Source organism: Chrysochloris asiatica, unplaced genomic scaffold (genome assembly GCF_000296735.1).
Source record: "Chrysochloris asiatica unplaced genomic scaffold, ChrAsi1.0 scaffold00016, whole genome shotgun sequence".
Taxonomy (NCBI): Eukaryota; Metazoa; Chordata; class Mammalia; order Afrosoricida; family Chrysochloridae; genus Chrysochloris; species Chrysochloris asiatica.
The window spans coordinates 17600188-17626250 of record NW_006408534.1 but is presented as its reverse complement, the minus strand read 5'-3'; the positions used below and the strand labels follow the sequence as shown (position 1 = coordinate 17626250).

At 38.5% G+C, this 26063-nt stretch overlaps 1 protein-coding gene and 1 pseudogene across 2 annotated transcripts in view; both read right to left on the bottom strand.

The window, feature by feature from the left end:
• Positions 1-26063, bottom strand: part of ATAD2B (ATPase family, AAA domain containing 2B) — a 235328-nt gene that overhangs the window by 1324 nt on the left and 207941 nt on the right. For both annotated transcript variants that reach the window (XM_006835245.1, XM_006835246.1), the window contains exons 23-27: positions 17155-17277; positions 11695-11832; positions 6459-7142; positions 4025-4152; positions 1568-1696 (exon numbers count right to left, since the gene is read on the bottom strand). In XM_006835245.1, coding sequence (XP_006835308.1) covers positions 1568-1696; positions 4025-4152; positions 6459-7142; positions 11695-11832; positions 17155-17277 — 1202 coding nt within the window. The remainder of the gene's footprint in view (positions 1-1567; positions 1697-4024; positions 4153-6458; positions 7143-11694; positions 11833-17154; positions 17278-26063) is intronic.
• On the bottom strand, positions 22970-24202 carry LOC102825545 (annotated as a pseudogene).

Genomic DNA, 26063 nt, shown 5'->3' with positions numbered 1-26063 from the left:
ATATATATACTCAAATGTAAACACATATTGGAATCCTGGTGTGGCACGGTAGGAGTACCACTGGACTTCGAACCACAAGGTCGACAGTTCACCAGTTGCTCCTCAGAAACCTTTGTAGGGTCAATATGAGTCAAAAACGACTCAGCGGCACTTAACAAAAACATACATATGATCTACAGCTAGACATTTTAAAAATATGGAAGATATTCCCAAAGATCAAAGTGACTAGTTATCTCTAGATGGTGGGATATGGGGTGATTTATGTAGTTTGTGTGTGTGCGTTTCTGTAGTTTACATATATACAATGACTTGGTATAGTTTCATAAAAATGTAAGTAATAAAAATCTGATTACAAGATAATGTTGTTATATGCAGTCAAGTTGGATTGGACTCATAGAGACCCTGTATAGGGTTTCTGAAGCTTTTTAAATCTTCACAGGAGCAGAAAGCCTCATCTTTCTCTCCTGGAATAGTTGGCTTGAATCAAGGACGTAGTTGCAGTCCACTGTGTATCCTAAGTAGGGTTTAATAATGTACATTATCTAAACAAATACAAGGGGCTTCAAAAATTTCATGGAAAAATTCCATTATTTTTCAATCCCATTTATTCCATAAACTTTTGGCAGTCCCTTTGTATTTGTTGTTGTTGTTTAGTACCATTGGTTCTGACTCATAGCAACCCTGTATTGGCTTTCCAAGGAGCAGCTGGTGGATTTGAATCGTTGCCCTTGAAGTTCAAACTGACCTTGTGGTTCAGTGCTTATCCTACAGCACCACACACCAGGACTCTCCACTTTGTATATTTATAAGGCAAAACTTTATTACAGTCGAGACTTGTTTAGAAAGGAAAGGTCTGCCTCTAAAAGTGTCTAAACCATTTCCGGATATTGATAGTTTACAGAACTAGATCTAATGAAAATGAAATGACCTTAATTTCTCTTCTAGCCATTAACAGGGAGACAAGTAAGTCTTACTGTCCATGTCAATTCCTTTAGACTAGCAATGGCAGCCTTGGGAGCAGCTTGAGGCCACACTCACATTCAATAGGACCAAGTGATGTGCTCCGTCAGCAATGTTAGTTATGAGCAAGTGAGGGCGAACTGTGACATGCAAAGGTTAATGTGCTCAACTACTAAGTGAAAGATTAGACGTTCAAGTCTACCCACAGGAACCTCACAAAAAAGGCCTGGTGGTCTACTTCTGAAAAATTAGCCACTGAAAACTTATGGAGTACAGTTCTACACTAACACACTTGGGGTCTCTGTGTGTCTGAATCAACTCTATGGCAACTGGCTGGCTGGTTTATTCTGTATATATACTAATAGAGAAACATGAGTTTCTTTCTATGAACTGACATACTAAGGAACCCCAGGTTACTTTGGTCCTCAAACAAAATGGTATAGAAAGGCTGTATTTTTCAAACCACAGCTCTTACTGATTCTTCTAATCTTACATCTTCAAGATATTCTTCAACTGTGAAAGATTTCTATGATAATATAACTCTTTTTCTCTTTTCCTTGAGATAATAAAAGAATATTTGTTTATTCTAAAAATAGAATAAACTTACCTCTACAAGTTGTGATTTGTCATAATCTTTACGATGGCGGTAGATGCACTGACTAAGAAGAGAATATAGTCTCTCCAGCTGATCAACTGCCAGATTGTTGCTTTTATCTACCAACAAATCAAGCAATTTCTAAGAAAAATGAGAAGAAAGTAGAATAAAAGAAATTTTTATTTCATTGGTCAAACTTAAGGAGTTTTATTCAAATGGCTACACAACAGACATCACACATATATGATATATAACAGTGACACCTGAAGTTGATGCTGTTGTTAGGTGTCATCAAGTCAGTTTCAACTTAACAGCGATCGTATGCACAACAGAACAAAACACTGCCTGGTACTAAGCCATTCTCAGAATTGTTATGCTTGAGCCTATTGATGTTGCTGCTGCTGTACCAATCCATCTTACTGGGGGTCTTCCTCTTTTTCACTTTACCAAGCATGATGTCCTCCTCCAGGGACTGGCCCCTCATGAAAACATGTCAGAAGTATAAGACACGCTATGCTGTCTGACCATCTTGACTTCTAAAGAGAATTCTGGCAGTACTTCCAACACAGATTTGTTTTCTCTTCTGCCAGTCCATGGTACTTTCAATAGTCTTCTCCAAAACCGTAACTCAAACTCTATGATCTTCTTTATTTCACATGCTATGAGGTTGTTAAAAATATCATGGTTTGGGTCAGGCTCACCTGTCTTCAAACTGGTATCTTTGCTCTTGAACACTTTACCAAGGTCTTGTGCAGCAGATTTGCCTATACAATGTGCCATTTGAATTCTTCCTGTTGCTTTCCTAAGTGTTGACTATGGATCCAGGCAAAAGGAAGTCTTTGGCAACTTCTCTCTCGTCTCCATTTATCATGATGTAGTTACTGGTCCAGTTGTGAGGATTTTTGGTTTCTTTACACTGAGGTGCAACCCATACTGAAGTCTTTGATCTTCATCATTAAGTATTTCAAGTCCTCTTCTTTCCAGCAAGCAAGGTTGTTTCATCTGCATATCTCAGGTTGTTAATGAGTCTCCTCCAATCCTGACGCCACATTCTTCCTCATATAATCCAGCTTCTCAGATTATATGCTCAGCATATATTGAATAAATATGGTGAAGGAATACAACCCTGGTGTACACTTTTCCTGATTTTAAATCATTCATTATCCCCTTGTTCTCATAACTGTCTATATACAGATTCCTTATAAGCACAATTAAGAGTTCTGGAATGTTCATTCTTCTCAATGCAGTCTATAGCTTGTCATGATCTATACAACTAAAAGCCTCTACATAATCCACAAGTAAACATCTCTCTGATATTCTCTGCTTTCAGCCAACATCCATCAGACCTCAGCAATGAAATCCGTATCTCCATATCCTATTCTGAATGCAGTTTGAATTTCTGACAGTTCTCTATCAGTGTGCTTTTTGCAGCTGTTTTAAAATTATCTTCAGTAAAATATTTACATGTGATATAAATGACATTATTCAATGATTTCTGCATTCCATTCAGTCACCTGTCTTTGGAAGGGGCACAAATATGGATCCCCTTCAACTGGTTGGCTAGGTAGCTATCTTCCAAATTTCTTGGCATAGATAAGTGAGCAACTCCAGTGGTGCATCAGTTTGCTGGAAGATTTCAATTTTATTTCATCCATTCCTGGAGCCTTGTTTTTTGCCAATGCCTTCAATGCAGCTTGTACTTATTCCTTCAGTACCATCAGTTTTTGATCATATGCTACCTCTTGAAATGGATGAACATCAACCATTTCTTTTACAGTGACTCTGTATTCCTTCCATCTTCTTGTGATTCTTTCTGAATCAGTCAATATTTTGCCCATAGAATCCTTCTATATTACAACCTGAGGATTAAATTTTTTCTTCAGTTCTTTCAGTTTGAGAAATGCTGAGTATATTCTTCTCTTTTTGTTGTCTAATTCCAGGTCTTTACACATTTCATTATAATACTTATCTTCCAGAGCTGTCCCTTGAAATTTTCTGTCAAGCTCTTTGACTTTTTCATTTCTTCTATTCACTCTAGCTTCTCTCCCCTCAAAACCAAGTTTTATAGTCTCTTTTTGACATCCATTTCGATCTAATCTGAAGTTGTTGTTGTTAAGTGCCATCGAGTAGGTTCTGGCTCATAGCAATTCTGTACTGGGTTTCTGAGGAGCAGCTGGTGGATTTGAGGTGCTGATCTTGTGATTCACAGTACAGTGTTGATGCTACAGTGCCACACCAGGAGTCCAACCTAAAGTTATAAGACTCTAAAACTTAGTTTATTACCAAAACTTTTCCCCTTACTCCTTAACCCTTCAAAATACACAAAACTTTTTAAGAAGAAGCTCTGAGGCACTTCTATTCTTGAATTAAGGCAGGAGACTTCCAAAACTAGTTTTATTCAACTATTCTGGAGCATATTCAAATCTCTTTCCACTCACTTCAAAACTGATTGGGAATAGCTAGGCTTACCTTCAATCTCTCACGATCAACTATAAGAGGTGGCACAGGCTCGGAGGGCTCTTCTGGAACTAGTTCCAGGCTTGTTGTTTTTGCTTGTTCTAAAATTAACTTACGATATTTCTTTACTTTAGAAGCACCTACAATGGGGTTGGGGAGGTGGTAGAAAGACAGAGAATAGCCTATATTAAGTAAAAGTTCAGAAAAATACGGTATAAACAATAATGAATTCTCTTACACACCAAAAATTCTTTTGGGAGTGAGGGAAGGCACACGTATACTTTAAACTGTTCTGGGTTTTTTTTTTCTTGATTAAGAATAGCAACCCAAATTAAAGGAAATTAAGCATATATGAAAGTCAAGTCATTAACAAAGAATTCCACTAAAAGAAAAAGGCATCCACCTTCTAATCATTTGCCTCTCAATCTAAAATATTTTCCTCAGTATTAAATGTAAAATTCTCATTTTTCCTGTTACATTGCCTAAGATCCTATGAGATGTTGATTGGGGCTATAATATGTTTTTTCCTCTTAAAAATATAAAGCTATATTTTTATAAACCCATAAGTATAATAAGGCTAGCGTTCTTTCCTTAGAGTGAATTATAATCTAATTATTTTCTTCCTAATGTCTTGTTGAGACCAGAGATACTGAAAAAATAGACATGTTAAGGTGGGAGAAGATAATTTCACAGCACCAGACATTTTGCAAAGTTGAGCCCTGTGTATTCCATCATGCACTATGCTTTTTATATTCTAAGGGGAGAGGGCTGAGGGGAAAGGAACACAAAAACAAACTTGAACTGTTTCAAAATTTTATACAGGATCTGGCCCAAGTCAGGGACTCTGAGGAGAACCGCTTTTCTCCTTTCTACATTAGGCCTCCTACTCCCATCTTTAAATATTCTTCCTTCTTCCCATCCATGCCTGCTCTATAGATAAACAGTAGAGAAGGAACATGTTGCCTTTAAAAGCTCAATAAATATATGCTATGACTTTTGTTAAGAAGATACTGATCGTCATTACTTCATCTACAGATAGATTAGGGACCAATACACTAGTAATAATTTCCTGAAAATTCCAAGTTAAAACAAGTAAAGCTTTTACAAAACAAATTACTTAATGCTTTCAGATTACCAGTTAAGCATATTAAACCTTTTCTGAAAGTTTATTGAACTCTTAGTCAAATAGCCTAGAAACAGATTCCTCCTTTCACATCCATTCTGTCTCCTAACACTTTAAATGTTCCCCTTTTCTTACTCTGTGGCCTTCATTACTAAATCCTAGTTTTAACAGTTTTAAAACTTTGACTAAATGATAACTCAGAATAAATACTGCTCTTAATACTACTTTCTATTCTTAAATATCAAGGAAAAAAGAAAAATTACTCAATGAGTAGCATTTAAGAACAGTAAACCTCTTTCATTATAAAAATTCTAAGAATGAATATAACTTTCCTACTTCCTAATTCTGAGAGCTCAAAAAAAAACCTGGCAGGAAAATTTTTACCACCAAGCCCAAAGGCCAGCTGTATACGCCATACAATCTGGGAACATGATACGTTTTTCAGAGCACAGAGTGAGAGTGGTAAGTCGTTAGAAGAGTACCTGCCCAGGAAGGAACTGCACACTAAGCAGTAGCTATTCAACTCACTCTGTCCTAATCCTGAATCATGACAAACAAAGAGGAGCTAGAAACTTTCCAGCCCTGTTTCTGTTGTTTCTTAAAAGAATCACAGAGCCATAGGAAGTTAGGAGCTAGCAAAGTGCTCTGATTCTGTGAGAACAAGGTAAATTTGACAATGAGACTCCTGCTTCTTTCCTTACTAAGTCATGAGCCTCTGAGATCAGACATGCCTCAGATTCAACAAACACTGGTTGTCTGGAATGAATATAACTTACTATGTACCAGGTACCATAAGAAGCAATTAATACGCATGATTTATTTAATACCAGACACACGATTCTGAAGTTTAATTTAGAAGGGTCTAGCTCAATGTCGCATGATTATAATGATTATGACCATAATGATTTAATTATGGTGATTTAATCTAGGTTGATATGACTCTTCCTAATAGCTTATATTGCTATTAACATCCAAGACTTCTCTACCCATCTCACCTCACCCCAATACTTCTTCTGTTAGAATCCCATCTTCTTAATACCTATGGATTTACTCAGCTTTTGGACATAAATCCTTTAGAACAGGGGTGATAATCAGGTAGAAAGGCAATGCAGTCTGGATTTCAAACTCTCCGAAGCTTTCTGTAAAAATGTAGTGTGCATGAGTGTACTTTTCTAGGAAAAGGGGTGAGAACTTTGATGTATCTTCCAATGAGGTATAATTATTCAACAACTGTTGCTAGTGGAAATTAGATAAAACATGCAGTAAATTAACCCTGGAATTCAAGCCTTCATAGAAGATTACAAATACATGCATTAGCTCTACCTTCTTTATCCAGTTCTGCATCTTTAGCTTCCACATCAGGGCCAGGTTCTAACTTCTCATTATTGCTACATTCCAGTGCCTCTAGTTTCTCAGGATCATCTCCATGATTTTCCTTTGAGGTTTCTGGTTTTTCTTTTGCCTGGTCCTCCAGAAGGGGCTTTTGTTCAGAACTACATTTATCTCCACTACCACAGAAAGAAACGACTTCAGCTTTGCCATTCTGACACTCCAGAACTGGAATTCCTTCAAAACTGTCAGTAGAGGCTTCACCATTTAGACAGTTTCCTTTAAGAAAAGGCTCTTTCCTAGATATCTGTTCTGGATTTAGAGAACTGCTGCTGTTGATGAGCAGAGATTCATTTGAACTTTCCTCTTCAGTTGATGCAAAGTTCTCTTTTGTGCCTGCTCCATTGTTAATCCTCTGCCCCTGATCCATGTCCATGATGTCACATGATGATTCATCATTGGTCATCGATAAGTCTCCAGTCTCTTCTCCATTTTCCTCATGGCAGTCAGTGCTTACCTCAAACTCACCATTCTCTAGCAATTTCCTGTCTTCCGTATGGTTCTCATAATCTGCAAATTTGGTGTCTTCTTCATCTTTTTTTAAATTATTGACTTTCCTTTTCTTAATAATTCCTTTACCCCACTGTGATCGCCGCCTTGATTTTCTCCGAACCCGAACTGTTTCACAAAGAAATAAAAAAAAAAGGGTATGTAGAACTTGGAGTATAATACTTGTTTTATGAATGTTTATTAGACAGGGCCCAAAGAAAGTAAACCCATACTTATGTAACACACAAACTACTTCACCCCAACATCTGGAAAGGATATGAAATCAGGGATAGATTTTGTAGAATTAAATTTTTTTAAAATTTATTTGCTGTATGAGTTTACTCAGCATTAATACTATTACTGAAGAATCTAACTCTCCTTTTTGTTGTTGTTAAGTGCCGTCTAATAGGTTCTGACTTATAGTAACCGAGAAATGGCTGGTGGGTTTGAACTGTCGACCTTGTGATTATCAGTCCAGTGCTTATCCTACAGTGCCACAGCTGTTCTAATTCCCAGCATCCAGGGGACAAGCATGTAATATGTACATTTAGAGAATGTCCACATTGCTAGGCTGCCTGAAAACTCGTGGCAATGACTCTGGTTTTCCAATAGGAAGGTAGGTGCTTTATCACCAAGATCACCCAAAACAAGAGTTCCTAAACCATGAAAGGAAATGAAAGCATGGTCAGATATAGCAAGACAGAATCGTTCTAGGTGTCCTCACAGAGATATCTCTACTTTCTTTTCAGAAAAAGGAACCACCCACAATAAGTATGGGCATGGATAGACACCCTATGAAGGTTAACCAACTGTTTGCCTCCCTTGGAACAAATGACTTCCCTGGCAGCATAAATTTCTTGCAAAGCAGTTATTTGGGAGTATGTGAGTAAATTCAGTCCTTTGTTACTAAAGACAGCAGCAATAACAGCAACAACAAAACACTGAAAATACATATTTAGCCAGTTAAATGAAAAAGTAGACCTAAGAAAGTTGTGAGGACTATACTCTCTTAGATACTAGGACCAATATGAGCTTTGTGAGTGGAGCTACGGAGTTTTCAGGTGACAATGGACCCAGGGGTCTTTAATTTCCTCTGCATGTATCAAAGGTAATTAGGCAAAGTTAACTTTCATTTTGTTAGTTTTAATACTTGTGTAAAGACAATGCAAATACAAAAGTTATTAAAGCAAACCAGTTAAGCTAGAGTCATCTATGACTCTATTTTCCTCATGGCAAGTCAGTGCTTACCTCCAACTCGCGTTGATTCCAACTCATAAGGCGCCTATATAAGGCAGAGCAGAACTGTCCCATAGGGGTTCCAAGGCTGTAATCTTTATAAAAACAGACTGTGACTTCGTTCTCCTGTAGAGGAGCTTACGGGTTCAAACCATTGATCTTTCAGTTAACCAGTGAGTGTTTTAACCACTGGACCACCAGGGCTCCTTTGGTTTACATTGTTATTGTTTTTAAGTATCGTCGAGTCAATTCTGACTCATAGGGACCCTGTATAGAGTTTCTGAGGAGCAGCTCGTGAGTTCAAACCACCTATGTGGTCTAGAGCTTATCCTACAGTGCCACACCAGGACTCCGTTTGATGTACATTTGAGAATTATTTTAAAAAGTAATAAGTAATCAAAGCTGGCTGAGTTTTAAAATACAACATACGTTTTCATTATGTCAAAACTGAGGCACTCCCTAGGCAAAGACATTTTTTAAAAGAAAATAAACCTTACACAGAACCTGTATAAAGTGAATACATGTGAGGGAAGGAAAATTCAATCTTTTCCACTAAAACAAGCAACAGAAAAGAGGTAAGACTGTAACCCTGCTGGAGGTAGACAACTTGCAGGACCCTGCAAACCAAGTCCAGTCAAGTTCCAGCTCCCACAGCTTTCAAAGTATAAATTTAAGATCGCTAAGTATGGATTCTTTATTCCATATTTTAAATAATCAGTCTATTAATTACCTTTGACATTTCTTTATCTGTGTATCAGGCAGAAGGGAATATGGTCTTAGGACAATACTTGTTATACTCACATCTACTTAATATAAACTTGCATTTATTATGTGTTTACATACTTCTTTCATGCTTTCATTTAATCCTCACTAAGTATCTGCAAAGACATCAAAGTAATTCCAAGCAACAGGCAAATTTCATATAATTATTCTTTCTTATTTGTTATTAAGTCAATCTGGTTTAAAATACAGTTCGAAACTGTAATATCATTGGAACTATCTTTTTAATCTTTTTTCTCTCTATAAATTTCTATCTTTTACAATTTACAGTTACAGAGTAATCAGCATGGGAAAGAAAAATGTCTGCATTCATTTACTGTTAAGAGTTGGTACACAAGGTTATGAGATGAACACTTCCATTCCATTAACAATATGAAAAACTAATCTACTCCATTCTAAAGATGAAACAACAAAACAAAAACCCAGTAATCAGCTTGTTCTGTCTCCAAAAGGTGGAGCTGTTAGGATGCTATTGCCTGACAAGCCACTCCTAAAATTGCGACCTCACTTCTCCCACCATGTAACCAAAATAATGAGCAGTCCCTCTTTCCTTCCTCACTAATGCCATGTAACTAAAGAATAAGAAGGGGCTGGACTCCACTCAGTTATTAGCCAGCTCAATTACTCTCCATGTAGTAGACTAAGCAAGAGCCAGGCACTCCAGTGAAGCAAGATTACATCTAATGTTTTAATTCTGACTATTAAGAGAGAAAATGTCCCTATTCTTTGGGAGCTAAAGCTGGATTTCCCTCCTCATTACATTATTATTAAATGTAATTCTGGAAAAATAACAGAAATTGGTCACATACGTTCCAGGAGAACAGTGATATTTGTTTGTTTTACTTGCTGCTCTATCCCCATAGCACCTGGCATGGTTAGGAGCATATGTTTGTGTACTTCCCTTTCAGAGATTCTCAGTGTGAACAGTCTATTTAAGGGCACAAACTCTAGAGTCAATTTTTATAGCACCACTGAGCTTTTTCTAAAATTAAGACTTTTGAAAAGCAACTCTCCCTTAGGGACATTTAGATTTATGATTTAAGGAAACTAATGCAAAAGAGATCATCAATGTGTTACATATGCCATCTACTGGTAAGAGAAAACAAAACTCACATTTCTAGATGAAATGAACATGTTTAATATTTAAATGAATTTAAACTGTTTAAAGCCAATATTCAGTAAATATTTTTGTATCAGTTGTCAAGTATGTATACAATTTCAAAGGTTTAAATTACTGCTATGCAATGTAATCCAGGTCACGATCTGATGTACAACCAGGCCAAATCCATTTCCAATGAGTCAATTTCAATTCAGAAACCTTGGTAGTATGGTGGATTACAAGCTGGGCTGCTAACCACAAGGTCAGTAGTTCAAATCTACCAGTTGCTCTGGAGAAAGATGAGGCTTTCTGCTCCCGTAAAGATTTACAGCGCTGATAACCCTATACAGGGTCACTATGAGTTAGAATCGACTCCACAGCACACAACCACCACCACCACCACCAGAAACCCTATATGACAGAGTAGAACTGCCCCAAAGGGCTTCCATTTTTCTCCTGTGAAGCAGCTGGTGGGTCCCAATGGCTAATCCCTAAGTTAGTAGCTGAGCACTTAATTAATGCATCATCAGGGCTCCTTACAACAAGTAGGCCAAATAGATTTAATGGGTTTCATGATAAGCAAATGCTCCACTAAGTCCTTTAAACTTTCTCACATATGAATGTCACTCATCAGAAATAAGACAAGTTAAAAAGAGTATGGCTCATTTGTACAAATTCAATGTTACTGGTGAAAGGACATACGCAGACTAACTTGACTGACAGTTGGAGTGATATTATCACCTGTATAATGCTGCTGGTGTGGCACTGTGGGCTAATGTGCTGGACTGCAAAGTTGGTTTGAACCTCAAGGGTGGCGGTTCAAGCTCACCTGCCGCTCCCTGGAAACCCTATACATGGTCACTATGGATTGAAACAGACTCAACAGCACTTAACAACAACAACAACATACTGAAGAACAGCATGCTTTCTTCCAAGGAAAACTATCTTCAGTTAAACAGACGTACTACATTAGGAAGATGCTATATTTACTAGCATTTATCTTTAATAAGTTTTATAGATCAACATGAAAGAGGAAAAATGAAGAAAACTTAGAAAACAGAATTTCCTCTCTCTGAAACCCTATTCAGTGTCACCTTGTGAGTCACAACCGACTCAACAGCACTTAACAACAATTACATCTTACTTAAACAAAACTAGACAAATAAAGAAGGCAGAGAAGATTTTTTAAATTCAACACAAAATCAACCATTCCCATAGCAGGAGTTTCCATTTCCCATCACAGAGAGAACATCCTACATAAAGCAAGGGCTTGGATAAAGAGTCTATTGCTATTCAAAATATAAAATTTAAGGCTGAAGATATTCAAACCAAGTTCAGGTATAATAATACTGTAAGCACAAAAAATATAGCAAATAAGATTAATGAAATAAATATACTTCTGATTTAGCATATAATGATTCCCCACAAATGCTCCACCTCTGAAAAAATAAAAGATTACAAGAGCTGTAGGCAACAGCAGCACTTTGGTTTGTATACACAATTGCTAACAAATCTGCATCACTCTCTGTTGTTCCCACACTGGATAACATGATCTCAAATGCTCACATGCACATTTATTTGCAGAGTTGTGCCAGACATCCACTGGATTTTTTTGTTTGTGCCGAAATGCCTCTTCAACTCTAGTTTCTGTCTTCCGAGCTCCAGTACCATGAGGATTTATTTGTTCTGCTGTTACTGATAAGCCTGCAAGTAGAAGATAAGCAATACCTATTTAAATATTCCTAGCTACATAACCAACAAGGTTTAGAAAAAGTCTAAAATTCAGAACAGAGTTTTAAGGTCATTAATTATACTTGGACAGTTTGTAATTCTAATGAAAATAGTGTGCTTTGTTTTAAGATGGTAGAGAAAGTAGATATAAAATCAAAAGAATGAAACAATCCAGCAGGCCACACTTATATTAATACCCAATAGGGACCAAATTTTACTCATTTTAATTCTCAAAGGGAAACATTTCATATTATTATGTCTGTGGGGACAAAATTATATATTGTGTAATAGTCAGGATTCCAGCCATATTAGAATGTATAAGTGTTTACTGGGTGACTAAACTCTGTTCACCTGAACTGTTGGCTGCTTATCAAAGCAAACTGCAGAATTAAAAAAAAAAAATTTCCTGGATTGATCTTCTTAAGAGCAACCATTCCACCTTAGTTTCTTCACTACTGATGTTTCTTTTCAGGGCTCTCTCTGGAATCTCTTTTTTGAACTTTAGACTAATACACATTCTCCCACTATGCATCATTTACACCTTTGGCTTCCACTACCATTATATAATAATTCCCAAATATACATCTCTTAACCTTTTGACACATACATACCATTATATAATAATTCCCAAAAATACATCTCTTAACCTTTTGACACCTACTTGATATCTTCAATTGAGTATCTAAAGGTAGGCCAAAATAAAAAAATCTGGTCATCTTTATACATTCCCTTTCTAGACTGGTGATATTAACATCTACTAAATCAGTAATCTGACAGCCAATTTTGGCTCCTTCTTCTTTTGACACTACCCTCCATCAGCTATGTCTCTTTTAGATTAATACTCTCTATCCCCAATCTTGAGATCAAAGTCGGTTTGAACTGCAAAGCCAGAGGTTCAAACTCATCAGCCATTCCTTGGAAACCCTATACAGGGTTACTATGAGTCAGGACTGACTCAATGGCACTTAACAACAACAATCTCCAATCCCATTTCATTAATTAAAACCCTATACAACTACACTGACATTTTCCCTCTTCAGCAACTTTATTGTAAAATCATCCATTTTAAGCACTGTTGTTGTTAGGTGCCGTCGAGTTGATTCCAATGAATAGCAACACTACATATAACAGAATGAAATACTGCATGGTCCTGCATCATCTTCATAATTGTTATGTTTGAATCCACTGTTGCTGCTACTATGTGACTCTATTTTGTTGGGGGTCTTCTCTTTTCGGATAACTCTAAAATTTTCCAAATTCTCTAGGGACTGGACCCTCCTAATATGCCCAAAGTACATAAGTCTCTCCATCCTGCCTTCTTAGGAGCAGTCTGGATATACTTTTTCCAATAAACATTTGTTTGTTCTTCTGGAAATCCATGGTACTTTCAGTATTCTTTGCCAAAACCATAATTCAAAGGCATCAATTTTTCTATTGTTGTTGTTGTTAAGTGCCGTCGAGTCGGTTCCGACCCATAATAACCCTGAACAGTGTTTCCGAGGCTGTAAATCTTTATGGGAGCAGAAAGCTCCTTTTTCTCCTGCAGAGCAGCTGGTAGTTTCAAACTGCTGACCTTGTGGTTCACAGCCCGATTCATAACCACTACACTACCAGAGCTCCCTTTTTTATAGTCTTCTTTATTCATTCTCCAACCTTCACATGCATATGAGTCCATGAAAATACCAAGGCTTGGCAACCTATAAATATAATGCAATCCCAATCCAGATTCCAACATCATTCTTTAAAGAGATGGAAAAAAAAACCCAAAACTGATCACTAACTTTATATGGAAAGGAAACAAACCTCGGAGGAGCAAGGCAATGCTTAGAAGGAGAACAAAATTGGAGGTCTTTCACTCTAATCTCAAAATTTATTATACAGCCATAGTGGTCAAAACAGCCTGGTACCGGCACAATAAAAGATCCATAGATCAATGAAATGAATTGAGAAACCAGAAGTAAATCCATCCATATACTGATCTTTGAAAAAGGGCCAAAATATATTAAATGAGAAAATCATTTCAACAAATGGTACTGGCAAAACTAGAAATCAATTTGTAAAAGAATGAAACAAGACCCATATTTCACACCATATACAAACTAAAGGTGGATTAAAGACCTAAATGCAAAATCTACAACTATAAAGACCTTCCATGAAAAAATAAGGACAAACTTAAGGGCTCTAATATATAATATAAATGTATTATCAAACATTACTAAAACACACAAACAGCAGAAAACAAAATAGATGACTGAGACCTCCTAAAAACTGGAAACTTATGTGAATCAAGAGATTTTGCCAAAACGGTAAAAAGGGAGCCCAAGACTGGGAAAAAATTTTTGCAATGACGTATCAGACATGGGACTATTCTTCAAAATTTATAGAAAACTACACCATCTCTACAAGAAAAAGACAACCCAATTTAAAAATGGGTACAGGACACGAACAAACACTTCACCAAGGAAGAAATTCAGACAGCCAATAAACATATGAAGAAATGTTCATGATCATTAGCCACTGGAGAAATACTAATCAAAACAACAATGAGAAATGAGATATCATCTCAAGCCAACATTAACAGCAAAGTTCAAAAGAGCAGAAAACAACAAATGCTGGCAAGGGTGTAGAGACACTGGGAACCTCTTACATTGCTAGCTGGGTTGTAAAATGGTTCAAACACTATGGGAAATGGTATGATTTCACTGGAGAGTTGGAAATAGAAATAACATGCGTTCCGGCAATCCCTCTACTTGGAAGATATCCACAAGAAATAAGAGCCAGGACACGAGCTGATACATGCACACTGATGTTCATTGCAGTACAATAGCAAAAAGATGGAGCCAGTCTAAATACCCAACAATGGGAAAATGGATAAACAAACTTTGGTACGTACGCACAATGGACTATTATGCAGCACTGAAGAATAATATGAATCTGCAAAACAGTAGTTGAACCTGGAGGACATTATGCTGAGTGAAATAAGTCAGGCACAAAAGGACAAGTATTGTATAAAACCAATATTGTAAAACCTCAAGAAAAGGTTTTTATATTAAAAGAAACATTCTTTGATGTTTACCAGGGGTGGGAGGGAAGGGAGAGTAATTCGCTGGCTAGAGTGATGGGGAGGGCAATATATAGGAAGAGAAAGGACAATCAACATACAAGAAGAGAGAGGCAGAAGCATGATGAAGATAGGTGAAGACCTGGGAGGTATGCAAGGGCTAAAGGGGATAGCGGTAAATAGTGATATATGCACAGAAACTTTTGAACAACAATGTGCTGTGTGTGGATGCATGCAAAGAGTCACAGTTGAATGGGTATGGAAATTGCCTAATGCTATACATTTTTTTGATTTCTTATCTGCTGCTTCCAGGAGCACTGACTGTGAATCCAAGTAAAATTAATTATTTGAAAAGTTCAGTCTTTCTTTATCATGATGTTATTAACCGGTCAAGTTGTGAGCATTTTTGTTTTCTTTCTACTGAGAAGCAATCCATACTGAAGGATGCAGTCTTTCAATCTTCATCAAGTATTTCAAATCCTCTTGACTTTCAACACAGAATGTGTCCTGATAGAACATTTTTCTTCATATAATCCAACTTCTCAGATTATTTGCTCAGCACACAGATTGAGTAAGTATTGTGAAAGGAAGAATACAACCCTGGTGCACAACGTTCCTGATCTAAATCATTCGGTATCCCCTTGTTCTGTTCTAATGACTGCTTCATGGTCTGTGTACAGGTTCCTCATGAGCACAATTAAGTGTTCCAGAATACCCATTCTTCACAACATCATTCATAGTTTGTTAAGATCCACAAAATATGAGAGATAAAGTCTCGCCACCTTTGCTTCTAAGAAGCAGTCTAGCTAATATACTGCTACATAATGCTATATACTGCCTCAATCTTGTCCCATCAGACTTCTTTTTGTTCCCCAAACTCAAAGAACACATCAGAAAAACATGGTTTGAGTCCCTGAAGGATGCCAAACTTCATTTCTGATGAAATGTAAATCAAAGAGCTCAAAATTTTCAGGGAAGGGTTATTAGAGAGATAGAAATACCACCATCAGATATGTACAGATCTACATAGAGGGTATGTAGAGAAACAACAGCTTCACATTTTGATATTTTTATTTAAAAGGTTTCTATGATTTTGTGGTAACACCTTTTTTTTTTTTTTAAACTAAAAAAAAAACTTCATTCAGAAACAAGTAATTTATGAGTCTGAGAACTACCCAACCAGCAAAATACAGAGAATGTGGTAATACCTTTTGACTTACCCTTGTATATGCTATTGTTTCCTCTGCTGGCACACCTGATTGTGCCCCCCATATATTAGTGCAGTAGGAAGAATACTTCTACATTCATCCTCCAAATGTTGATAGAAATGGCATGCTCTCTCTTGGGAGGTGTCTCATCTCTGAGTTCTCAATGTGCTTTAACCAGTGCTTCTAGCACATCGTACTTGATTTATTTTACATTTCTCTCTCCAACTAAATTGTGAATTCCCCAAGGGCAGGATATAAATTGAATGAACAAATCATATTTGCTAATTTTGTATTTATAATAATAAAATGACAAATAAAACTTCAGTGGAAAGAAAAAAAAATTATCCTAAATATTTCAAAAAAGTACAAGTTTGATGAAAAAATAAAGTCTCTTCAGATTTTAAAATATACGCAAATATTTTAAGAATAGGAACCAATAATTAAGAAAAATACACTTTTGCTGGAGTCCTAGTATGCTGTAGGATAAACTCTGGACTGCTAACCACAGGTTGGTGGTTTAAACCCACCAGCTACTCCTTAGAAACCTTATACAGAGTCAGTATGAGTTGGAACTGACTTGACAGCATTTAACAACAATACTCTTGCAACAAAAATTTGACTAAGAAATATTTTACTTCAGTCATTTGCAGTCATTAAAGCTTGCATACAAGTAGTTGTTTTTAGTTGCCATCAAGTCCACTGCAACTCATGGCAATCCATGTGTGCAGAGTGAAACTGTCCCACAGTTTCACTCTGGGTTGGTTCCACCCTTTACCTTCCAATTAATTATTGTAGTGCTTATCTATTTGCACCACCCAGGGATTCTTCACATAAATAACGTTTTAAAATACCTGTGGGAATGTACATGGTACACATTAGTAATAGAAATTAAGGTTGTACCTCAAAATATCTCTATCTAAAAGTTATTTTCATAATACCAGCAACCCTAAAGAAACACTATTCAATGGTTCTTAGTCCCAAAACAGCACTCTAGGCTTTAGTGGCCTGTTTATTTCTAGATCTTACCTCTTTTTATTCTTGCTTCCTTTATTTCTTCACAGAGTTTATTAAACTCTGGATCTAATTCAGCAGCAATGATGGCATGTGCAGTGTCCTTCAGAGTACAAGCCCTGTGCCTAATTATCTTATCTGTTAAAAAAGGTAAGACATTTGTTAGAGATCTATAATATTAGCAAAGGGATCTTAAAAAGATGAGTAAAAGGATACAAACACTTAAATACAGAATTGTAAAAGCATTTCTAGAGTTGATAAACAAATTCATTTAATTGATGGTTAATAATATATAAATAAATAAGCTCCTTAATCAAGTTGGTAATTTTCTAAGAATTGGATTTTTATAATATCAAAGTACTGTCTTTTAAAGAGTATTGGTGTAGGACTGTAGAATAATAATTGGACCAGAGGTCGGATTGAACCAAAAGATTAGTGGTTCAAAATCTCCAGCTGCTCCTTGGTAACCCTATGATGGGTCTCTATGATTCAGAACCAACTTGACAACATTAACAAGAAGTCTTTTAAGCAAAGCCTTACCTCTAAGACAGACAGCTTCATTAAAAATTTTTAAACCTAATTTTCAATATTCAATTTCAAAAGGATTTAGAGGATATTAAATGAATTGGCCTGTTAAGCCAGAGGTCAGCAGTTCGAATCTACTAATTGCTTTGCAGGAGAAAGATGAGGTTTTCTACTTTCATAAAGATGTACAGTCTTGGAAACCCTATACAGGGCCACTATGAGTTGGAATCGATGAGACAAGTGCACAATCACCACATTTGTCAAAGATGAATATTGACAAATCAGAAAATATTATATAATTTTCTCCACTACCGTACACCCTAAGAAAGAGTCATCTGTTCTACGGAAATGACAAATACTGTAAATGCTCTAAGCTGAACAGTACATGATAGTATATAAATTTTAGGCAGATCCAACAAAGAAGAAGAAACATATTTCTGGGTAAATTGTATTTAGAAATGGCCTCTGCTACACATTAACCCAAAAGTTCCCATTCATAAAGAATATAATGCCCCATAACTGTACAATCTAAAGATATTTTTAAATAAAGTTAATACATCAAGGTAGTTATTAAGAATGAGAATCCAAAGTCACAAAATTACATGTGCTTTTTTTCCTCTCAAAGGCAAAAAGTATAGGTCAAGTTTAAGAGATATTTACAAATTTTCTGATTAGAATGTTATAATAGTTTACTATAGAAATCTCAGAAAAACAACACACCACTCAAAGACAATTTAGCACATTTTCTTTCAAAACATTTTCTCTAAATATTAATTCAACAAATATTGAAGGTCCGCTTAGAAAAACAAAAACAAAAACCAACAAGGAGGCCATTCTAACTTCCTCTGGTTTCACAAGAGGAAATGAGAATCAAACTGAAAATCAGTCCAAAGTCGATTTGTATGAGGCAGAGGTCAGACATGCCTCCACCTTACAACCTTCTTTACCCTATTCTGACACCAATTATCCGTCCCACTGCACTTTCTGCTTCACATCTGGGTTAGATAATAAATACATTGCAATGGCTACAAACAACTCATAGACAGTACTTACTATTATGGTGTTTATTATGAACGTGAACAGGGTATAATTCAGAATCACAAACAACTCAGCAGGGTACAACAGTTACCTGTCAGGAATGTCTCTTCTCTGCCTTCTTAGAGGCATAATACCACTCCTAGACCTCTGTCCTGCTAGGGCAAGTGTTAACAATCTCCTTTAGTCAGTCTGTAAATGCCCAAAGGGCACATTCTGCAAGCCAGTCTCCTGACCATAAGCACTTCAGCGATACTCAGTTCATGGGCTGGGAAGCCCATAGATATTCTCTGTCTCTCTATCCCACTGCCTCTGCTGCCACCAATTCTCAAATTCCTCTTATGGCTCTTCTTATTTGATGGTCCTAGGATAGTCTGTTCCTGCTTCTGACATAGCTCCTTTTAAATCTAGTGGGATGGCAAAACTAACCAATGCCAGCATTAGAGTCCTATATACCCTATTTGCATGGTCCCACTAAATCATTGCTCATGAGCACAGAGGAGCTAAAGCAACTGGAAGAAATGATGAAGGATAAGAGCTGAACAGATATTTCTAAGGGTTAACTTGAGAAGAAAAATTCAAGTATTAGAATGAAATGTGAAAAGACCTGGAATTAGAAAACCGAAAGGGAAGAACAAGAACACACTCAACATTTCTCAAACTCAAAGAACCAAAGACAAAATTCAAGTCTTGGATTACAATACTAAAGTGTTCTATAGGCAACATATTGAATGATGAAGAAAACATCAAGAGATGCTGGAAGGAATATAGTCACTGCATCAAAATGAACTGGCCAATGTTCAACCATTTAAGAGGTACCATATGATCTTTATTGACTATGCAAAGCTTTCGATTGTGTGGATGATGACAAGCTATGGACAACATTGCGAAGTATGAGTATTCCAGAACACTTAATTGTGCTCATGAGGAATCTGTACCTGGACCAAGAGGCAACTGTTCTAACAGAACATGGGAACACTGAATGGTTTAAAATTAAGAAAGGTGTGCGTCAAGGTTGTATTCTTTCACCATACTTATCCAACCTGTATGCAGAGCAAATATGGGTTCTATGAAGAAAAACATGGCATCAGGATTGAAGGAAGACTTATTAACAACCTGCGATATGCAGATGATACAACCTTGCTTGCTGAAAGTGAAGAGGACTTAAAACATTTACTGATGAAGACCAAAGAGCACAGCCTTCGGTATGGGTTACATCTCAATGTAAAGAAAACAAAAATCTTCACCACTGGACCAATAAACAACATTCTTATCAATGGAGAAAAGATTGAAGTTGTCAAGGACTTCATTCTTCTTGGATCAACTATCAACACTCATGGAAGCAGCAGTCAAGAAATCACACGACGTATTGCATTAGGCAAATCTGCTGCACAAGATCTTTTTAAAGTGTTGAAGAGCAAAGATGTCAGCTTGAGGACTAAGGTGCACCTGACCCAAGCCATGGTATTTCAATAACCTCATATGCATGTGAAAGCTGGATAGTGAATAAGGAAGACCGTAGAAGAATTGATGCTTTTGAGTTATGGTGTTGGAGAAGAATTTTGAAAGTGCCATGGGCTGCCAAAAGAACCAACAGATCCGTTTTGGAAGACGTGCAGCCAGAGTGCTCCTTGGAGGTCAGGATGGCCAAACTTCATCTCTCATACTTCGGACATATTGTCAGGAGAGACCAGTAGATGGAGAAAGATATCTTATTTGTGGTAAGGTGGAGGGTCAGAGAAAAGGAGGAAAATCCCCAATGGACGGATTGGCCAAGTGGCAGCATCGATGGACTCAAGTGTGGCAGCAGTAGTTAGGTTGGCCCAGGATTGGGCAGTGTTTCGTTCTGTTGTGCACAGGGGTTGCTATGATTCGGTACAGACTCAATGGCACATAACAACAACAACATATGATCAAGAACCAATAATATTTAAGGAAAATGTCTAAGCTGCAATGAAAGCATTAGTGAAAAACAAGGCTCCAGTAATTAATGGAACACTAATTGAAATGCATAAACAAACTGATGCAACACTTGAGGCTTTTACTCATCTGTGCCAAGAAATTTGGAAAAGAGCTACCTAGCCAACCTATTGGAAGAGATCCATATTTGTGCCCCTTCCAAAAAAAGGTGACCTAAAGGAATGTGGAAATCATGGAACAATATTATTATCACATGTAAACAAAATTTTGCTGAAGATAATAAAAATTACAGCAGTACATCAACAAGAAGTTGCCAAAAATTCAAGCCAGATTAGAATAGGACATATAACAAATGATATCACAGCTGTCATCATATGGGTCTTGGTTTAAAGCAGAGAATACCAGAAAGATGTTTACTTGTGCTTTACTGACTATGCAAAGGCACTTGACTTCGTGGATCACAACTAAGAATAACATTGCGAAGAATGGGTATTCTGGAACACTTAATTGAATTAATAAGGAACTTGTACATAGACCAAGAGGCAGTTGCTAGAACAGAACAAGGGGACACCGAATGGTTTAAAAACCAGAAAATGTATGTACCAGAATTGTATTCTTTCACCATACTTATTTTATCTGTATGCTGAGCAAATAATCCAAAGAGAAGGACTATTTGAAAAGACACATGGCATCAGGATTAGAGGAAGACTCAGTAACAACCTGTGATATGCAGATGATACAACTTTGCTTGCTGAAAGGGAAAAGGACTTAAAATGCATGCTAATGAATGTTACAGCCGGAAGTATGGACAGCACCTCAATGTAAAGAAAACAAAAATCCTCACAATTAGAACAATAAATGACATCATGATAAATGGAGTAAAGATTGAAGTTGCAAAAGACTTCATTTGCCTGGATCCATAATCAATACTTGTGAAAGCAGAAGTCAATAAATCAGAGACGTATTGCAAGAAATCAAATCTGCTGCAAAATACCTCTTTAAAGTGTTCAAGAGCAAAGATGTCAGCTTGAGGACTTAGGTGTGCTTGACCCAAACCATGGTATTTTTAATAGCTTCATATACATATGAAAGTTAGACAATGAATAAGGAAGACTGTAGCAAACTTGATGCATTTTAATTATGGTATTGGCAAAGAATATTTAAAGTACCATGGACTGTCAGAAGAACAAACAAGTATCTCAAAAGAAGTACAGTCAGAATGTTCCTTAGTAGCCAGGATGGTGAGACATCGTCTCTCATACATCAGACATATCAGGAGGGACTGTCTCTGGAGAAAGATATTGTTGTTATTGTTGTTAAATGTCGTCGAATTGGTTCTGACCCATAACGACCTTGTATAGGGTTTCCAAGGAGCGGCTGGTGAGCTTAAACCACTGACCTTGCAGTTCAAATGACTTTGCAGTCTGACACATTAGCCCAGATTGCCACAGGAAAGATATTAAACTTGGTAAAATGGAAGGTCAGCAATCCAACCCTAATGAGATGAACTGACATGGTGAAAGCAATAATGGACTCAAATATAACAATTGTGAGGCTGGCACAGAACCAGGCAGTGTTTCATTCTGCTATTCAATAGGGATTTTCCTTTGTCCATTCATTCTGAGACTAATCACATCCATTAAACTTATAAGCCTTTTTCTCCCTTATTTTTGTTAGTCAATTTCTAAACTGCCCATCCCTATCAACCCAGTACTCTGAGGAGGCAAGCATATTCCTTGATCTGAAGAACCTTCTATTCCAGTTGGAACTGTGAGCACCTGCATCCATAAGCAAAGTTCAATCCATCAAATTGTAACAATTTATACCTACTCACATTCTCAAACATCTTTATCTGGTTGGGTTCTTGTCAACTCAGTCCAAGTCATTCACACTAGGTAAAATGTGTACCAGTTTCAAGTTTGTGAGTTCACACACAGCTCCCTGAACTTCAGACCAGTTGGCCCCTTCATTCTCTCGGCCCTAGTCTTTCGAGGTTAGGGCCAGTACCCTTAGGCTCAGGAGCTCACACAAATCCCTAAACTTTAGACCAGCCAGCTCTTCCTCTTCTCTCTCATCTCCAGCCACTGTGGACCAAATCAACAGGTGTCAATGGAACATGTCCAAACTCAGTCTCTTCATTGCTGTGTCTCCCCCACTTACACTCAACAAGTAGAACCTTGTGTTCACCAACAAGCACACTAGACTGTTCAACAGCTCCCTTTTTTTTTTTTTTTTTTTTTGCCATCAAGTTTTATTGACAATTCTGGGAAAGAGACAAGGTTAAGGGTCCCTCCCCTTTGGTACCCTTGCCCAGGAGAATCCTCTTGCAGGAAGGCAAGAAGCCCAGGCCTCAGATGGGCTTGGTAGTGGTGAGCAGGTCATTGTAGTGGGCGTCCTGGCCCTCGAGCAGGCTGCGGTAGGTGGCTATCTCCTGCTCCAGGCGAGTCTTGATGCCCATGAGCTGCTGATACTCCTGATTCTGCCGCTCTGTGTCAGCACGCACATCACTCAGCTGGACCTCAATACTGCTGATCATTGCCTGGATCTGTGCCAGCTGTGCCCCAAAGCGGGCCTCCGTTTCTGCTAGTGTACTTTCCAGGGCAGCTTTCATGCTCAGCTGTGACTGCAATTCAATCTCCAGACTCTGGATGGTACCACGTAGGTCGGTCACCTCCGTTTTGCTGACCTGGAGCTGCTCCGTGTGGACAGCGACCTCCCGGTTCAGATCCTCAGTCTGGGTGATGAACCAGGTTTCAGCATCCTTCCGGTTCTTCTCTGCCATGACCTCATATTGGCTTCTCATATCACTCAGGATCTTGGCAAGGTCGATGCCTGGTGCAGAATCCACCTCCACGCTGACCTGGCCACCCACTTGGCCCCTCAGGACACTGATTTCCTCCTCATGGTTCTTTTTCAGGTAGGCCAGCTCCTCTTTCAGACCTTCAATCTGCATCTCCAGGTCAGTTCTGGCAAGAGTCAGTTCATCCAGCACCCTGCGCAGACCATTGATGTCGGCCTCCACATTCATGCGCAGTGCCTGCTCCGTCTCGAACTTGGTCCGGAAGTCATCTGCAGCCAGACGGGCATTATCAATCTGCAGGACAATCTTGGAGTTCTCAATCGTGGCACCAAGAATCTTGTCCCGCAGATCCTCGATGGTCTTGAAGTAGTGATTGTAGTCACGGGAGGGACCGGGGCCTTGCTTCTGGTACCAGTCGCGGATCTTCACTTCCAGTTCGCCGTTGGCCTTCTCCAGGGCGCTCACCTTGTCCAGGTAGGAGGCCAGGCGGTCGTTGAGGTTCTGCATGGTGATCTTCTCGTTGCCCGCCAGCAGCCCATCAGACACGGCCAGTACGCCTCCATAGCCGCCGCCGTAACCCCCGGAGGAGGACGAGGACACAAAGCGAGCGGACGACACCGACACACCACGGCCGCCGGAGCCCCCGTGGATGCTGGGCGCACGGAAGGCACCGCCCGCCCCAAAGCGCACTGAGCCACCGCCCAGGCTCCCGAAGGAAGAGGAGGCTGAGGACTGGCGAAAGTTGTAGGAAGTCATGATGAGGCGGAGAACACGGGACGCTGGCCAGGGTCGCTGCGCTGGACTGTTAAGCTCAACAGCTCCCTTTAATATGGTGTTCTCTGATGGGCACAAACGTTTCTTGCTCGGATACCTCCAAGACAAACAGCTTGCTGAAAAACTCAGTCTATGTTTGTTTTTTTCCTGCATTCATCCCAGTTGGAATATTGAGTCTCTGCTCAAAGTGTTAAGACGCTACTTTAGCCAGTCTGTAATTGCCTACAGGCACTCAGTTTTACTCAGCCTACGGGTCAGGAAGTCTACAGATGCTGTCTCTCCATGTGCCGCGTGTGCTTCCAATGCTTGTCAAACTCCACTCATGGCTCTTCTTTCTTGATGGTCCTGGGACTGTCTATTCCTGCTTCTGAGATGACTCCTTTTAAACCTAGCAGGATGGTGAAAATAACCAACCCCAGTGCTAGAGTCCAGTACACCCTATTTGCATGGTCCCACCCAATCAATTAGTGGGAGCTAAGAAGACTAGGAATCCTGGTGTGGCGCTGTGGGTTAATGTACCAGACTGCAAAGCTGTTTGAACCGCAAGGTTGGCAGTTCAAGCTCACCAGCTGCTCCTTGGAAACCCTATACAGGGTCGCTATGGGTCAGAACTGACTCGACAGCACTAACAACAACAACAAGAAGACTTTAGATAGAAAAGCCCTATCAAGTAAATTCACTGTACTACACCACTGTACTAAGAACTGAGGTAGTTTCACAGTACTGAACAAAATAAATACGACCCCAATTTTCAAGGACATTTTCAGTCTAGTATAGGAAAGATGTATGTATGAAGTGAACTCTCATATTCTTAATCAAACAAACACTACTTCTTCACAACCTTCATCTCTTTGGGGGGGGGAAAAAATCCCTGAAGACAGCGATTATAAAAACCGATAGGTATGACAGGAGCCCCAGTAGTGTAGTGGGTTACGAAGTGGGTTGCAAATCACAAGGTCAGTAGTTTGAATCCACTAGCCATTCTGCAGGAGAAAGATGACATTTTCTGCTCCCATAAAGATTTACAGCCTCGGAAACCCTATACAGGTTTGCTATGAGTCAGAACTGATTCCAAGATACATAACTAGCACCACCACCACAGGACATTGAGGTGGGTGTCAATTTAGATTGGGCAAGCCAAAAGAGTTCTCTGAGAGAGAAGTGGCATTTATGTAGAGACTTAAAAACATATATTGGAGTAACCACTGAAATAAGAGGGGAAATCACAATGCAGGCTCAAGAAATGCCACGTGAGGAAGTCCTAGAATAAAAAGAGCTCGGCGATTTCAATAAACCAAGGGAGCCCATGTGGTTAGAACTCAATAAGCAAGAAGTAAACAGGAACTAAATAATATGAAAAGGATTTCAGATTATATCCTAAGAGCAAAGAGAAGTATAAAGATATGGAGAATGGGATAAGGTGGGAAGGATTCCATGATTCAAATGAACATCTTTAAAAGATTATTGTGTTTCTTATATGGAGACTTGATGTGAGAGAGGGGTTCAAGAATAAAACCAGGAAGCAGAATCAGAGACTCTTATTTTTTTAAGAGAAATGATGGTGACTTGTGAAGGGGTGGTGTAGTGAAGGAAGAGAGTACCATAGATCTGAAATGTGTTCTAAATGGCATGCCTTGGTGAATTAGATGTGGAGGTAGGTGTTAAAGATGACCCCTAGAGCTTCTTGCATGAAAAATGAATGGTAGAAGTACCAGTTTTGTTGTTGTTGTCAGGTGCCATCGAGTCGGAACCGACTCATAGCGACCCCATGCACAGCAGAACGAAACAATGCCCGATCCTGGGCCAACCTCACTACCTCTGCCACACTTGATGTTATCAATGATGCCACCTGGCTGATCCATCTTGTTGG